At 45.5% G+C, this 17,665-nt stretch overlaps 2 protein-coding genes across 5 annotated transcripts in view; both read left to right on the top strand.

Moving 5' to 3' along the window:
• The window catches only part of LOC310782685 (sine oculis-binding protein homolog), a 17,026-nt gene extending 10,565 nt beyond the window's left edge, over nucleotides 1-6,461 (top strand). For 2 of the 3 annotated variants that reach the window (XM_083643409.1, XM_083643407.1), the window contains exons 6-7: nucleotides 1-699; nucleotides 4,235-6,461. The exon at nucleotides 1-699 is cut by the window's left edge. In XM_083643409.1, the coding sequence (XP_083499535.1) occupies nucleotides 1-690 (690 nt within the window). In that variant the 3' untranslated portion in view covers nucleotides 691-699; nucleotides 4,235-6,461. Of the gene's footprint in view, nucleotides 700-3,807; nucleotides 3,944-4,234 lie in introns of those variants that run through there. The other variant, XM_083643408.1, reaches the window with a different exon arrangement.
• Nucleotides 6,462-7,815: 1,354 nt separating this feature from the next.
• LOC310782756 (rho-associated protein kinase 2-like) overlaps nucleotides 7,816-17,665 on the top strand; it is a 51,332-nt gene continuing 41,482 nt past the window's right edge. The window contains exons 1-4 of one of the 2 annotated variants that reach the window (XM_083643493.1): nucleotides 7,816-7,941; nucleotides 8,097-8,223; nucleotides 15,787-15,868; nucleotides 16,593-16,693. In XM_083643493.1, the coding sequence (XP_083499619.1) occupies nucleotides 8,128-8,223; nucleotides 15,787-15,868; nucleotides 16,593-16,693 (279 nt within the window). In that variant the 5' untranslated portion in view covers nucleotides 7,816-7,941; nucleotides 8,097-8,127. Of the gene's footprint in view, nucleotides 8,224-15,786; nucleotides 15,869-16,592; nucleotides 16,694-17,665 lie in introns of both variants that reach the window. The other variant, XM_083643492.1, reaches the window with a different exon arrangement.

The following is a 17,665-nucleotide window of genomic DNA, read 5'->3' as shown; positions in this document are numbered from 1 at the left end:
GAACGACAGGTCATCCAGAGGGTTCTTCAAAGGACCCAAGTGAAGCTGGAGCCCAACGCCAATGGAGTGGTCGACTTATCGGGGCCAGTGGAGTCAGGAACTGGGCAGGGTACCAGATCGGGGCTCCACGACATCAGACCCGCCCCTCCTCTCCCACAGTCCCCATCACATGACACTGTCTACCACCACCAGGACTCCAACACCCCGCCTTCACACACCCCACCCAGCCCCAGAGGTCGCAGCCCTGCATATGATGCCATGTCATCTTCCCTGATCACCCAGGACCACAGTCCAAATGGGACACCCCCGTCATCCGCCCCTCCCAGTCCTGACTCCTCCCTACCCCGGAGAGCAGTGCCACCCCCTGACCCCGCACTCAGCGAGCTGGAGGCCATCAAAGAGAACAAGTGCTCTGTGGTTGGCCCAGTGAGGGTCGAGGGCCCAGTCAGCCAATCAGAGGAGCCCTTAGCCGTTGTCGCGGAAGTGGGAGAGGACCCCCATGTTCCAGATGAGGACCATGCCTATGCCCTGCCCACAGCGCCAAAGACGGGGGGGACCACCACCGCGCTGCTCTTGCCCAAACTCAGGGACAAGGGTAGCCTGCGGAGCCCCCCTAGCATGCCTGGTGCAGGAGACATGGAGCCGGCTCTGAAGAGGCGATGCCTACGCATCCGGGATCAGAATAAGTAGAGGATGGAGGTGAGAGGCAAGGGATAAAATGTTACTGTTATTTCTATCAGCATTTATGAGCTTCGATGTGGGAAGAGGAAAGAGAACAGAACCCATCTCCTTTACTCATACATGCAGCAGACACAGCAGACTGGGTTTCCATATTATTTACAATTCCTAGCATTTGTGTTAGCATGCCAGAAGCACCACGTGGGGGGGGGGTCTTTGCATTAGGGCCATTTGTGTAAATAGTAAGCCATAGGAGCAGGACCGTATTTGCCTAAACGGTCTCGTACTCATTTGCATTGTCCTATGTGGCAAACCTCACCCATGTGGTGTTCTCCACGCAATCGAAACCCAACAAGTATTTTTAAATGCCATTTGAGCAGGGTTTGATCAGTGGGCACATACACACACACTCATACGCAAAGGCAAGCTCAATCACAGGTCACACAGTCAGTATGCGCGTGGTCACTAAACAGCATGGCGCCAACGAGAGAGAATCCCAGTAACCTGGCACTACTCAGAGCTCTAGTGTTACAGCAGGGGAAGGCGGTGGAGGGCACAGACAGTGAGAGTCACTTTGAAAGGAGATCAGCTCACCGCGGCCTGACACTCACAATGCTTTGTTTGCATGGTAGCCTGTTTCATAGGCTCCGTTTTGCCAGGACACGCGAGCGTGTGTGCGAAACAGAGCCAGGGAGTAAGAGAGAAAGGGAGAAATAGATATTCACATTTACATTTGAGTGATTTGACTGAGCCCAATGAGTTGTAATGAGCACGTCCTACACAGGGACACTTTGCCAGGACACATGGCTGTTGCCGGGATCGAACCTGAGACCGAGGACTGGGCAATTAACCGAAAATGTGTCGAAACCGACATTTAGAACCACTAACCGACTTCGTCTTGCTCATGTCAATGAATTCAATTAAGTCATTAATTGAATTAATTAGTGTTCATTCAGTTCATAATTTCCCCAATGCGTGTGTTCGTGAACTCTCCCGTTTAAAAAAATACGTATGTTCAGTCACGTGCATCCGCCCCGTCCAACTAAGTATGGTAGTCCACGTAGTCCGCGTTCAGTCGTTAACTCAAAGCCAAACTGTCAGCATGGAGGATGACACGAGCGACAACACCGAGCCAACAAAACAGTACAGTATAGTAGAGTACAGTACAGTATAGTAGAGTACAGTACAGTATAGTAGAGTACAGTACAGTACAGTACAGAGCTTATCAGAGAACTATGAGGGAGAATTACATATTAAAAAAACCTATATATCACACACACACAAACTACGTAAGAGCGAACTACGTATAAAACAGATAATTGTTTGTTAATAGTAATTGAGATAAAAGTTTGAAATAATCGCGATATTGATTTGAAGTCCTATCGCCCGGCCAGGCCTACTGAGACCTTAGGGTTACAAGATGGTGGGTCTGACTGCCAGGCTACACTGATGCCCCGACAAAGAGAAACACGGTAGATAGAAAGAGACAGAGAGAGAGACAGCAAGGTTGACTGAACGTGCCCCCAAAGTCACCCTGTTGCCTGCTCCAGTCTGAGCAGTGAGGCAGTGCAGATGTCTTTGAGGTTGCCGTGGAGACAGAGGTGATCGTCAGGCAGACTGCGAGGCGCTGTGAATATGAGAGCCAGCCCTCGGTGATAGAGCTCTGGGGCTTCATTAGAAAACACAGGGGCAGAACCGGGCCGATCCGGTTACACATGTCATAATGACACGCTGTTCTGGCTGCGCCTCGCCTCGCCTCACTCCCATGTATGAGTTTAGCACTGCGCTCCTCTCCCCTTTCCTCCCTTCTCCTCACTCACCACTGCTGTCTCCTGCCAACCAGATGTTGTTGTTAGAGCGGCGCAGAAAAGCCGCCTCACTTTGGACCAATCAAGGGCCTCTTGATTTCACTTGCCTGATTGGTCGTCCAAATGGCCGTAACGCCACCCATCGTTTTCACCCGCTGGTATCTGGCCATAATGAGGTCATGTTACCATTTTACTGTACGCCTCGAGATTAATCCGCTGATATTACAGAGGAGGTTCGGATTTCCACTGGCCTGGTTTTCTCTCCGCTTTTCCCCTACGGGCCTCCAAAGGGCAAGGGTCACCTTAATAATTGTGTTTGGAAATGATGGCTGTTGATAGAAAGAGGAGCGCCATATAAACCGATATCTTCGAGCCCAAACTGTGATGTGCCAAAGCATTAAACGGTTCCCTTTCACTAAACGAGGTCCCACTTTACTCTTTGTCATTTGTTGTGGTTTCATGCGTCCCCCTAGTAACGGATACATATGAAATCACAGCGTGTCGCTCGTGTCGTGCGGGCGGATTTACGGCCGTGCGTTAGTGTGTAATGGGAGCCGGCTGCCATACGTGAGTGACTTTAGCTCGCCACCTCTCCTCTCCGAGGTGAACATAGCTGTCCTGTGCTATTGTCTCTGCCACTAAAAGTCTTTCAGAAAAAAAAAAAATCTCCCCACTCCTGACAGAATCAGCAGCCAACTGGAGGATTTCACCTCAGGAAACAGCCAGTTTTTTTTCGTCTCAGTTTTCCTTGCCTTTATTTGGGATACTTTATAGCCCCGTGTAATCCGATCCCACCACATGGGTATTCGCTGAGCGTTTGAAACTAAAGCGCAGTGGGACAGAGGGAGTACAGAACCCTGGTTTGGCCCTTACGCGTGTGTGTGTGTCTGTGTGTGTGTGTGTGTGTGTGTGTGTGTGTGTGTGTGTGTGAGTGTGTGTCTGTTTACGTTTAATATGCGTGTTTGAATGGAAGTCTGTGTTAGTGTGTGAGAGAGAGAGAGGCCAGATGTTCTGGGTTTGATTGTGCCCTGTGCGACAGTTATCTGAGTGTTGACATGCCTAAAAGCCTCATTCTCACAGTGTTTATGGGGAATAGGCGGATTAAGGAAGGGGGTGCATGGGGCAGGAGGGGTTGGGGTTGATATAAGGATATAAGATATGGTAGAAATGGAAATTACACAGAATCAGTCCAGAATCTATAATACCTCCCCCCCTCTCTCTCTCTCTCTCTCTCTCTCTCTCTCTCTCTCTCTCTCTCTCTCTCTCTCTCTCTCTCTCTCCCTCTCCCTCCCCACCACCTCTCTCCTCATCTAATGAACAGACTCCCTGTTTAACACTGTACCGTGGTGCCAGATCCAGTGCCACGCCCTCTTGTGGGCAACACCAGCGCTAACACCCTCCAGCCTGTTGCCTCTGCCTGCAGCCCCAGTAGGATGCCAACCCAGGCAGCAGTCCAGATGGCCATATTATCACAAGCCAATGCGGGGGGGGGGGGGGGGGGGGGGGGGGGGGTGGACGACACAGCAGGCACACGTCACATGATGCGGGGGCAGAACAGAGCAGTCACATGACGCGGGGAGGGAGAACACAGCAGTCTTGTCTCGGACCAAAGAGTATCACTGGCCAGTGTGTTATGTTGTGTGACGTGGAGCATCTCTCAATCTTCTCCCTGTCTGACTGACATCGGCCCTAAAGTGTGTGTGTGTGTGTGTGTGTGTGTGTGTGTGTGTGTGTGTGCGGCTGCCCAGATGCGCTCCTCCTCCTCCCCACGCTCCATGCAGCAGACAGGACTCTGATCAGCCTTGTGTGGTCTTCTCGGATGGAGCCTGAACATGATCTCTTTCCAGGGGAAACGGTTTGTTTTCTCTGCCCGGCTTGCACAAAGAGCCACATTGTTCCTCTCCCCATATCCCACGCTGACTCCCCACTCCAGGTTTTGGGTTACCTGGCCGACGGGGGCTCAGACTTCAGGAGCTTTTTTTATTTTTTTGACCGACAGCCAGGAATATATACCCGCCCCTCCTCCGTCTCTACCCAATCTAAATACGGTACACAGAAAACACACCAGTCCTGAGGTTTGATCCCTCACAACTGATTGCCTGTGATTTTCTGCCCCCGCTCTCCCTCCTCTCAGCTCACTTCGAGGAGAGGAGGAGAGAAACTCTGCTGAGATTAAGACTCCATCCTAGGGGCGGTTTGCATGCTGCGTGGAGAGAGCGTCTCTGGACTGAGCAGCGTAACACAGCCTCAGAGGAGAGAGGATGCTCCTTCTGCCTCCTCACAACTATGTCAAACTATATGGACTGGCTGTTTGTATGTGTGGGTGGGGGGGGCACCTACTGGTATAGCTGAGATGGTCTGTGAACATTCGGTCGTCCCGATGACGCTGGTCCATAAATGTGTGATTTACAGACACATTCTCACCGTCCACCTGATCTGCCAAACCTGTCACAACGAATCAGAATTAGAGTCACCGTCCACCTGATCTGCCAAACCTGTCACAACGAATCAGAATTAGAGTCATTTTAATCGCCAAGTTCAATAAATCACCGTGGCAATATATATTCCTGCACATTTATTGCAGATGAAAGCTAAACTGACACTGATTCTGATTCTGTGTTATCTGTGCTACCGGCTCCGATTGGACGATTTTGGGAAAACAGGCTTGTCATATTACCAAACGTGGTATTATTTTCAACCGTCAAAGGCTGCAGTATGCGGCGATCAGTATTACAGTTCCCTCTAATGGGGATACCTAACGAGATTTGATCCAGCTAGATCATTTAGAGGTTTTGTCAACACTTGTCCCATTGTACGATTTCAGTTTTGTTTTTCTAGCTGAACACTCAGATACTACTTTGATGTTATATTAACTTATGGATGATGCATCTGTAGATTTAAAAAAAAAATGCTTTATTTGTTCTTTTTTTATTTTATTTGTTTTGCCTTTGATGATTGTATTTTGTGAGTGCCAGCTCTTAAACGCCCCTTGTCTAAATGTATGTATACTGTATGCCCACTAGAGAGCAGTGTTTGCCTTTGTAACTTTGCACCTGCCTGTTTGCAAGAAAGCAGCTAACAGAACAGGCACTGAGAAGCCTATAGTCTATTGAAACCCATACGATCATGCAGCAAGCAACAATGCTGCACTCAATGCCAACTGATGTTTGATAGTCAATGCCAAGTAGATAGTCCATACGCTGATCTATCCACACGTCTTGCTGCCATTATGTTACTCTCATATTATCCTACAGCCCAGTCTCGCCTACCATTAGAACAGTCGTAATACAGGGTGCAGTGTGTCAGCTGCCCTAGAACGCCTCTCCTTGATGAAGAGTGCAACAGTCTCCTGGGATAAGTAGTCATGGCCTAGAATAACTCCAAATTCGACCCACCCCTGCCGTCACAGAACCGCATTCCAAACGTATGCCAATCAGTTTGTGTGGTTGTGTGTGTCTGACTGTGTGTGTGTGTGTGTATGTGCGTGTGTGTGTGTGTACAGCGGTAACACATTTCACCGTCTCAACACTCATTCCATCCCACATCCTCACCATAGGTCATGCCATTATGTCTGTGTCATCCTCGGCCGGCTAGGGGACTCTAATGTCAACAGGCTTGTCTGACTCACTGATGACATCACTCCATGCAAATAGCTGCGGTGTCACCAGGTGGTCCTCTCTTCTGAGAGACCCAAAAAAACACACAATTGAGACTGCCATTATTGGTTTTATTGCACATTTTAATCATTGCCATTGCTGACCACGCGTCTCTTAATCCAATGTTTTGACAAATACTTTGTGTGAGAAATATATCGCTGTCGTTGCCTGAAATCCATAGGTACCTTGTGGCCTCCCTGTTCAACATTTAGCCTACTGTCTGAATAGATTGTTCACAGGTTGTTTGTATTTGAAGACAAATTCAGTAACGAGGAGCTTTGGGGAGACTTATTTGTAAAGTAAAATAAATAAAAGTTATTCTAAGAGCAAGAAAGGGTCTGGTTGTGTATTCTACTTCTTCAGCTTTTATATAAAGTCACTATGTATTTATAGCTGTGTGGACTGGCTGGTATGTAGCCTATTGTGATTATAATAAGCTTATATATATTTCTTGGACAACAGTAGCTGATCTTCCCTTCTAAAATAGAATAGCCTATAGAATTACTACCCCTCCCCCCCCCCCCGGGACATCCACTCACAAAACAATCATTGAACTAGAGATCAGAGTTGTTCATATGCTGTAAACGTTTATCTATAGCACCAGCGTGTCTGCTATAGGCGACGCATCAGCATTCCTAAAATACTGAAAGTTGGTCGAGGCTCTGTGCTGACGGTAAAACAGATCAATGAGATAAGAGGGGAGGAATTCCTGCTCGGGCCTGTGGGGCAGCTCACAGAGGGCGGCCTGGCCTGGGGCAGTGACCCGGGGCGAGACACAGACCAGAGCTGCAGGACTGGACAGAACACCCTCACCCTTCACTGGAAAAAGAAAACACACACAAAAACTATTCGAATTAAAAGACAGAGCATGTCTGAGTTTACACCGTCAAGCCAGCTGAAGGTAGATAGAAGCATACCGGATGTTCGGCGATGTTGCCTTCAAAATAAAATGATAAATGTTGTATTAAAAAAGTAGGCTAAGCCCTGTGAAACTACAAAAATCGTATCAAAATAGCCGACTGTGGAGTAATTACATTGTAATTACATTGTAATTACTCCACAGTCGGCTATTTTGATACGATTAAATATAGAGTCAGTTTATAGCAGTAAAACATACAAGTACCAGAAAGATTTTTTTTTTATAATGCGTTCCGTAAATAAGTTTTATTTTAAAATTTGGACAGAAAGTCTGACAGGCCTATGGTATACACAGTATACACACTCTCTAAATTCTCACTTTGGTGCACTGTAATAGTAAGGGGGATCTATGCTATATAGGCCTACACATTTCAAAAACAAAACCAATATTGCAAATTATGTTTGTCAATAAGTCTTTTATTTCAAAAGGGAATCCTAGATTACATGTTGTGATTTATGCAAAATTATAACAATAATTTGCACTTTAGGATATAGGCCTACTGTATTCTGTATCAACAAACATTAACAGGGCGTTAGTCAAAAAGGGTTTTGTTTGACAGAAAATCAACAGTTTACATTATAGGTTTATGGAGGTGCGTAATATTTTCTCAAATGTACTTTTTGTCACTTCGGCATATCGTTTCAACATCAGGAATTTTATTTTGAAAGTTGTGACCGGAAGTACAGTTGTTTTATTCAGTGTAAATCGACACAGGTTGGTGCTACAGGTTGGACACGTTGCGGTCGGGTTGGGAGGGACACCGTGCTCAGCTCGTGCTTACCTGGGAACAGGCAGGCGCACCTGGGAAGCGGAGCGCCTTTCATTCCGTTCTGTCCGCTCGCTCTGGACGTCCTGTGAGCTATTAATTAAGAGGACTGAGGTAACGTACAGCTTTGGCAGCGGGTAAATAATTAACCTGGCAGCCCAGGCAGTCACCACAAGCCGTGCAGTTTACTGAAGAGCTGACATGACAGAGTGCGCGCGCCGCCGCGCGTGTAAAAACACAGGTGTTTTTGTACTTTCTGCCTTTTGAAGTGACTGGAACTGGATCCAGACAAGAGCGATCATGTTCGGAGCGGAGAGGAGACTGGAGAGCCGGCTGAAAAAGCTGGAGTCCATGCTGAAGGACCCGCAGTCGGCGCTAAACTTGGAAACCCTACTGGTGAGTTTGTACAGTAGGCTACCGGCGGGCGACACAGTGTGAATTACCAAGCAGGCCTTCGCAAAATTGAAATGTGGGTCATAATGTTGAGTGAATTGAGAAGACACTATACAGGTGTGCCTCGAGTGTTTGAAATAGCAGAAGAGACAGGCCTGCTGTGAGAGAGCACTGTCTGTAGTCCCCCACCACCAACAACAACCACTGTAGAGACAAGACACGTTGCTCTTGTTGCCTTGTAGGAGCGAGGGAAACCCCACCTAAACTCACTGTACCCACCCTTTTCTTTGTGGAATAGGGCTTATCAGACGTTTTTAGGCTTACAAATCTTTATGATTTTAAATGTAGCCCCATCACAGTAGCGTTAATTACTATAAACCTAATGTAAGTTAATGCAAGGAGGAGCAAACAAACATACACTGCCCTGAATATAGAATGGATTTCTGTTTGTTTGCCCTGTGATGACCCCCTGCCTGGAGGTGAACCCACCTTTTAATCATCACTACTTGTGATGACTACCTGCTCAGTGTCTTGGTCCAGCCTCTGATGGGCATGACCTCTCTCTGACCTGTCCTGAAGAATATACCACTACCAGCCAGGTATTATTAAACAGCTGCCCCTGCTACGCTCTGTGCTCCGACCTCTTGACAACAGAGGCACATTTTTCAGCTGATACGAGCAGATATTAGGGAGTGACTGTTCCTTTCTTTTGACAGACTCTGAGCAGCATCACACACCTCCACAGCTTCAACCTCCACACCGCAAAGCGCTTTCTCACACACCAACAGTGCAATTATGGCGAAGCACTTTCAGCAGGCAGAGTAATGGACGCCGGTATGCGTCCCGTACAGCGCAGGATACCACAGCAAAGAAAACAAGATGAAAGAGTCTAGACTGGATGAACGTGCTTTTCTCGAATTGCGCTCAGTCATGCGCTGCTCTTGCTCAGCAAACTTGAGGAAATGTCTTGAAATAATCTGATTGGTTTATACTATGGGGAATTCTCTTCATGGTTTTGGGTCCTTCAGGCACTTTGAAGACATCCACGAGGAAACTGCATAGGGGTGAGATCAATAGAACACTAGCAGCCATGGTATTCCGCCAGGTTAGACATTTGGAGTAAACAAGTCCTCAGGCAAACATGTTTAGCAAACACCTGAGGCCGTTAAGTTGACCTGATTGTTTCACTTTCATATGAACAGCAGAAAAATGACTGTTCTCTCTACTAGAGCTGTGGCCATTAGTTCAACTATTAAATTAATCACCAACTATTTCGATAATCAATTAATCGTTTTGAGTAATTAAAAGGGGGAGTCCGATTTCTCTAATTCCAGCTGTAAATATTTTCTGGTTTCTTCACTCCTCTATGACTATGACCGTAAACTGAATATTAGGGATGTAACGTAAGGATGTTTTAATGATAACCGTGATAAAATTCCTTACGATAACCGTACCGTTTAAATTTTCATTATCATTAAAACCGTGGTACCGCGATTATCGTGTTACCATGATTAGAGTGCTGTGAAAAACATGGTAAAATACCGTCCATCATCAACCAAAGTTGGCAACCATCTCCCAGATGCAGACGCGCAGCCTTGGAGAAATGATTTCAGTGAGTGTATCAATCCTTTTTAGGTCTGAGTTTTCAATATAACACTTGGTGAAATGATTTCTGTGAGTGTATTAGTACTTTTTGAACATTTTCAGCACATTTTAACAAACCGTGATAATACTGATAACCGTGATAATTTTCGTCACTTTAATCGTGATATGAAAATTTCATATCGTTCCATCTCTACTGAATATCTTGGGTTGTAATGTGGACAAAATAAGACATTTGAGGACGTCACCTTGGACTTTGGGACACACTGATCGACATTTTTCACCATTTTTCTGACATTTTATAAACCAAACAACTAATCGATGAATCGAGAAAACAATCAACAATGAAAATAATGATTAGTTGCAGCCGTACTTTCTACCAACTGGGAACTGGGTTCTATTCTGGGTGGTGATGAGTCAGGAGTAATGGGAGGCCCGTAGAAACACTACAAATAGAGCAGGGTAAAGATCATCGCTATAAGAGTTTTAATGCCATGTATTCCTATCAGGCGACAAACTGATATGAATCTAGTTGGACCAGTATCGGCTCTCCACCCAAACTTCACCACTCCGGTCTATTACAATGACCTCCATGCCGCCAGCCTGATGCAGGGAACGACCACGCAGGAAGCTGGTCACTTCCTGCCATTGACTTTGGAGATAACCCGCCGTGATCTCACAGTACTATTTCCTGTTTGTCCACACATTTTTGTGTGTATACGGGCAAAGATGTTTTTGAAGTGTTTTACTTTTAATCTGGAGAACAAAGGATTTAGGTGTCACATAAGACATAAGAGCAGAATTTATAGGGTCGGAGCAATTCGTCACAGGATGCAGCAAAGAAAAATAGGATATATGGAAGAATGTAGTAGAGATGGGATTCACCAGATGCCCCACGATACGATATTATCACGATACTTAAGCCACGATATTGCGATATGCTAGTATTGCGATATATTGAGTATTGCGATATTGCAATTTATTACCTTTTTTCAACTGCAAATGATGTCCCCAAAGGAAAAAAACATGTTTTTTAGTGGGTGGTTCCTATCTGGAGGAAACGCCAGGGGAGCACGGGGAAAACATGCAAACTCCACACAGAAAGTCCCTTTTTCACGACCCCACCTGGGGTGGAGGCACTGATGACATGGGAATGGGACCCACCCTCAGCGCGCGCACAGCGTCCCAGGCGGGAATCGAACCCAGGACCTTCTTGCTATTAGGCGACACAGCTACCACTGTGCCACCATTTCCCCAAGGAAAAAACTTGGTCAACATATGTTTTATCTAATAGAATATAAAGTTTAAGTTTCCAGTCTGTTCATCTCACTTCAATAATTTTTACTGCAGCAAAATGGGATTGTGAAGCAGACAGACAGACCAACACTGTCATAAAAACCTGTCATAAATGTTGCATGCACTTGACAAATATCGTGATACTATGCTCAGCTGTATCGATCCCCCCACACCCCACCCCTAATAAACATGCGCAACTGACAATGTCAACACAAGAAACATGTTATACAATGTATGAAGAATGAAAAGTAGAGCTGCAACTAACGATTATTTTCATTATCAAATTATTAATCTGTCCATTATTTTCTCAAATAATCGATTAGTCGTTTGGTCTAGGAAATGTCACAAAATGGTGGGGGGGGAAACAAACATAAAAAAAAACAAAAAAAAAACATGTTGGAAGTTATTAATAGCCCAGCTCTCGGTAGCCACGGCTTCACCCAAAACCTCTTAATGCATACAGTATTAATTCCCATCAATCTCAGCAGCTTCCAGGTCCACTTTAAATGCAAATGCACCAGCAGATCGGTTGTGGTGTTGAGCTCCATGCCGCACCAGACTCAGCACCTCCCAAGCCCTGAGACATGCTCGTGAATGAGGGCTATACAAATAAACTTGACTTGACTTGAACCCTTCCCACAAAAGAATGCAAGACCAGCTGCAATAGTTGTCAACTAACGAACATTTACTAATTTGTTAATTAAATCAATGTGATTAATTGACAAACTCCTGATTAGCAATCAGAAAGATATACCGGTATGTTAGATAAGCTAATGGTAATTTTAAATTTGGCCCCTAAAGGGCAATGTGTTTTCCAGCTCGTGCCCATTAAAACACTGTATAAAGAACAGATATAAAGTTGCAAACCAATGGGCTTGTTGCCAATGTAGTGAACATTGTCTGCCTGGGTATGTTCATACATGCTGTCATAGCTGGAGGGTTAAAACAGTTTTTCAGGTTATGCCTCATTTATTAGCAGATGCTGAGTTAAAGTTTAAATAAAGTAAAGTAAATACAACTTTCTGTTTGAGATCAATTGGTTACTGTATGTCTCCATTTTGGAGGGCAATTGTTCAATAAAGGGATTAATAATTAACCTATAACTTTGTAAATGTCTGTATATTTGTAGATGTCGTTTTGGAACGAAGCTCTTTCAGTAATGCTTTCACTAGCCAAACCCTTCTTAAAGGTGGTCAGATTATTTACTTTCAGCCTCATCAAGGCAAGCCAGTAAGTGGCTAAATGGTTTCACATGTGAAAATATTGTTAAAGAGAGGATACGGCCCACGTGAGTTCCCCTCATATACTCACACTTGAGATGCTTCAGAATCCACTAAACATAGGTTATGATTTACCAAATACTACGGAGTTCTGTTCAACACGTCAAAAACATAGTTTACCCCTTGCTGTAATTACTATGGTAGTTACAACACACACACGGCATGTAAAAGGACCCCAGATCCTAGAGTGCTCAGTCTGAATCCAGTGCCCCATTTGCTGTTTGTCCCACAATAGCCTGTGAGCCTGGGGTCTATTTCCACTCGTCTGCAGGGGGGTTCTCTCTCCTGAGCGGCGCTATTTAAAGGTGCAGAATTGTTCCACATGCCCCCTGCCCCCCCCCCCCTGCGCTCACATGGCTTCAGACAAACACACCCTGACAGACCCCGTCTGCCCCGGATCCACCAGCTTGGCCTCTGCTTTTGGGGGGCACAGCATGTCACACTACACCCCCTCACCCTCTATACACCCCTTCACCCTCTATACACCCTCTGACACACCTGCTCGCCCTGCTAGCCTCACGCATTTGGATGAGGTTGCGGGGACATTTTGGCTGTGTGTGAAACTCGACCCCACTACTTTAAGCCCCGATGACACTGCTAAGGCCCACGGCTTTTAGTTTGATGTTGCCACCGCCCATCTATGATGAACCTCAGAGCAGGACGTGTGTTGCCCGTCTGTGATGAGCCTCAGAGCAGGACGTGTGTTGCCCATCTGATGAGCCTCAGAGCAGGACGTGTGTTGCCCGTCTGATGAGCCTCAGAGCAGGACGTGTGTTGCCCGTCTGTGATGAGCCTCAGAGCAGGACGTGTGTTGCCCGTCTGATGAGCCTCAGAGCAGGACGTGTGTTGCCCGTCTGTGCATGATGAGCCTCAGAGCAGGACATGTGTTGCCCGTCTGTGATGAGCCTCAGAGCAGGACGTGTGTTGCCCGTCTGTGATGAGCCTCAGAGCAGGACGTGTGTTGCCCGTCTGTGATGAGCCTCAGAGCAGGACGCGTGTTGCCCGTCTGTGATGAGCCTCAGAGCAGGACGTGTGTTGCCCGTCTGTGATGAGCCTCAGAGCAGGACGTGTGTTGCCCGTCTGTGATGAGCCTCAGAGCAGGACGTGTGTTGCCCATCTGTGATGAGCCTCAGAGCAGGACGCGTGTTGCCTGTCTGATGAGCCTCAGAGCAGGACGCGTGTTGCCCGTCTGTGATGAGCCTCAGAGCAGGACATGTGTTGCCCGTCTGTGATGAGCCTCAGAGCAGGACATGTGTTGCCCATCTGTGATGAGCCTCAGAGCAGGACGCGTGTTGCCCATCTGTGATGAGCCTCAGAGCAGGACGCGTGTTGCCCGTCTGTGATGAGCCTCAGAGCAGGACGCGTGTTGCCCGTCTGTGATGAGCCTCAGAGCAGGACGTGTGTTGCCCGTCTGTGATGAGCCTCAGAGCAGGACATGTGTTGCCCGTCTGTGATGAGCCTCAGAGCAGGACGTGTGTTGCCCGTCTGTGATGAGCCTCAGAGCAGGACGTGTGTTGCCCGTCTGTGATGAGACTCAGAGCAGGACGTGTGTTGCCCGTCTGATGAGCCTCAGAGCAGGACGCGTGTTGCCCGTCTGTGATGAGCCTCAGAGCAGGACGCGTGTTGCCCGTCTGTGAGCCTCAGAGCAGGACGCGTGTTGCCCGTCTGATGAGCCTCAGAGCAGGACGTGTGTTGCCCGTCTGTGATGAGCCTCAGAGCAGGATGGGTGTTGCCCCTCTGTGATGAGGCTCAGAGCAGGATGTGTGTTGTAGGGTTGTCAAAAGTATCAAACTGAAAATTTGAATTGGATACAACAATACTCATTTGCAACAGGTATCGATAGTATCTATAAGTATCAATACTACAAATTTGAAATGGATACAATACTCATTTGCAACAGTTTCGATACCATCAGTGCTTTCTTTTGATGAAAAATCACAGATTTTTCTCTCCCTCTCCCTATCATTGGTGGGTATCTGTTGCTTCAACAAGCTAAACGTGTTCTGATGGCTAGAGCAGGGCTAATCTGCTGTCTAAATTCAAAGTTTTATCAGGCCTAGATTATGGAGAAGTGTGCGTCTGTCCGTCCATCTTTCTTAATTTTATTTGTATGCCTCTTGATGTGTCGTCATCCTCCCTTCCCGTGGTATTGAAAATGGTATCGATATTTTCCTGGGTATCTGTATCGAAGTAGAAATTATAGTATCGTGACATCCCTAGTGTGTTGCCCCTCTGTGATGAGCCTCAGAGCAGGATGCATGTTTGAGGACTAGTTGATGGACAGGCTGTTACTTATTGGCTTTGGGAACATCATACATTTAATTGAACTTGAAAAACCTTGTCTTTTTTATACTGGATTTCTTTTAACCTTGAAATATAATTGAACTGAAAAACAAAGAAATAAATTAAAATAAAAGTAAAAATAAATAAATAAATAGGTGAACTATATTTATTTATTTATTTATTTATTTATTTATTTATTTATTTATTTATTTATTTATTTATTTATTTATTTATTTATTTATAATCATCTTGATTATCTTGTTTTCATAATTGTGGGAAGCCAAAATTGTAATTGAAATAAAAAATTGATTAACTGCACAGCCCTAGTACGTTGTGAGTCACGTAAGAAAAACTGCCAAGAATGCCTATTTGTCACAACTTGTGACAAATAGGTGTTCTTGGCAGTTTTTCTTATAGCCTTTATACTGTTAACACACTAATTGACTAGGCTAGACCTAGGCTAGCGGGTGTGGCTAGTTTTTGTTTGATGACGTGCCGTGTCTTTCCATTAGACCCTCTATTGTCCCTCTGTCATTTCTTTGTTATGCTTCTCATTAGCAGACTCATGTTCTCTACCCCACCTGTTGCATTAAGAGCACACTGTGATTGAGCACTAGAATAGTCTTCACTAAAATGTCATTGATTCATTAATTCGGTTGTGTCTGGTTTTGTCAGCCGACAAAAAGATTTAGAGCAAAATCACTATGATGAAATGAAGCTTTCCCCTGATTGTGAGAGCGACCTGTCCTGGGCAGATTTATGACAGGATGATGACAGAATCGTGAAATATCCCCCCGGGTCCAACAGAAATACTGTGTGGTACAAAGCTGGAAGCAGATTTGAAAACCATGAACTCTTTTCATGGTTCCCAAATTGGTATTGGAAAAGGCCGCCAAACCCAAGCCATGTTGGTAATGTTGGATAATATTTATTTTTCCATTGGTTAGTTGGACGGGCAAAACTGTTATGAAATATAACTTGTTACGCAGTGGTGGAAATCCTGGAAGGCCTTTTTCCCAAGGAACATTACAGATTTATGTGTTTACTGATTTCATTTTTCAGAAAGTGTGTCATTAAAAACAAGTTTTTCCTTTCTGTCTTTCAGGATTCTGTGAATGCATTGGCTCTCGACTTGGACTATCCTGCCCTGCGGAAAAACAAAAGCATCGATGCCTTCCTGAACCGATGTAAGAGCTCGCTGTGTTTTTATGATCTGTGCTCACGCCTCACTTATACAGGTCATATTGATGTTAGATACCGGAAGAAACCTAAACAGAGCAATCTCCTCTTGTGGAATTCATGAAACTGCTGTTTGTCCATGCACTTAACCACTAGGTACAGTTAGATATAAGCCATGTCTAGACATTTCTCTTCCTCTGCATGGATTAGACGAGTAGAAGCACGACTTAATCTAGACCTTCCATGAAAATCTCCCATCAGCCAAAATCAGGCCTCATCCCTCTTCTACAGGTCAGGTCACACATTGAGGGAGCACAGTCTACAAAAGTAGCAGTGGTCTCTGGACAAGGCTATAGACTAGATAAGAAAGACCATTATATGAACAAGCACTTCTTAACCACTATTCAACCTTGGTGCATTTTACAGCCAAACTATTAGCAAAGGTTACATACATGTGAATGCTTTGCTGCAAAAAAGTACTTGGGCTGCTGAAATATTCAGTTCACCTTTTGTCACTGTAACTGACTGATGAAATGGTTTCATGCCCTGCACATCTTTGCCTTAGACGACATGTGACCCCTGACCCCTCTCTGCCCTAACTGTTGTTAGGGACTCACTCTCTCCTTTCAACCTAACGGCTGGGATTTGACCTTTGTGTTGCCACGGTAACCCTACGTGACGCGCGTGTGTGTGTGTGTGTGTGTGTGTGTGTGTATATGTCGGTCTCTGCAGATGAAAAGGCGGTGGGTCAACTACGGGAACTGCAGGTGAAGCTGCAAGACTTTGAGAAAGTGAAGTTGATCGGGAGAGGAGCTTATGGAGAAGTACAGCTGGTGAGATGCTCTCTGGCCCTCTGCCATTTCAAATGATGCAGCGGGTGCAATTTGGCGCAAAGGGCGGAGCAGGAGGGGTTGGTAGCAGAGAATAGATATGGATGTAAATAGTATGTCCAGTTTACATCGAAATAGCCAAGAGATGTGAACCACTAGAGGGAGCAGCGATCTGTGAATCTATAGAAATACAACACAAGTCAAATTTGGAAAGTCTTGTCAACGTTTAAAACACAATTTTCATCTTTTATTACAGCACGACCAAGTTCACTGACTTTGAGTAAAAAAAAAGGTCATTGTGGCAAACTGTAATTCTGTAAAACCTCCCACATGTCTGTCTCTTGTGTTACAGATATCTGTCTCTTGTGTTACAGATGTCTGTCTTGTGTTACAGATGTCTGTCTCTTGTGTTACACATGTCTGTCTCTTGTGTTACACATGTCTGTCTCTTGTGTTACACATGTCTGTCTCTTGTGTTACAGATGTCTGTCTCTTGTGTTACAGATGTCTGTCTCTTGTGTTACACATGTCTGTCTCTTGTGTTACAAATGTCTGTCTCTTGTGTTACACATGTCTGTCTCTTGTGTTACAGATGTCTGTCTCTTGTGTTACACATGTCTGTCTCTTGTGTTACACATGTCTGTCTCTTGTGTTACACATGTCTGTCTCTTGTGTTACACATGTCTGTCTCTTGTGTTACACATGTCTGTCTCTTGTGTTACACATGTCTGTCTCTTGTGTTACAGATGTCTGTCTCTTGTGTTACACATGTCTGTCTCTTGTGTTACAGATGTCTGTCTCTTGTGTTACAGATGTATGTCTCTTGTGTTACAGATGTCTGTCTCTTGTGTTACACATGTCTGTCTCTTGTGTTACACATGTCTGTCTCTTGTGTTACACATGTCTGTCTCTTGTGTTACAGATGTCTGTCTCTTGTGTTACAGATGTATGTCTCTTGTGTTACAGATGTCTGTC

Source organism: Poromitra crassiceps (genome assembly GCF_964638095.1).
Source record: "Poromitra crassiceps genome assembly, chromosome: 9".
Taxonomy (NCBI): Eukaryota; Metazoa; Chordata; class Actinopteri; order Beryciformes; family Melamphaidae; genus Poromitra; species Poromitra crassiceps.
This window is presented reverse-complemented; position numbering and strand designations above follow the sequence as displayed.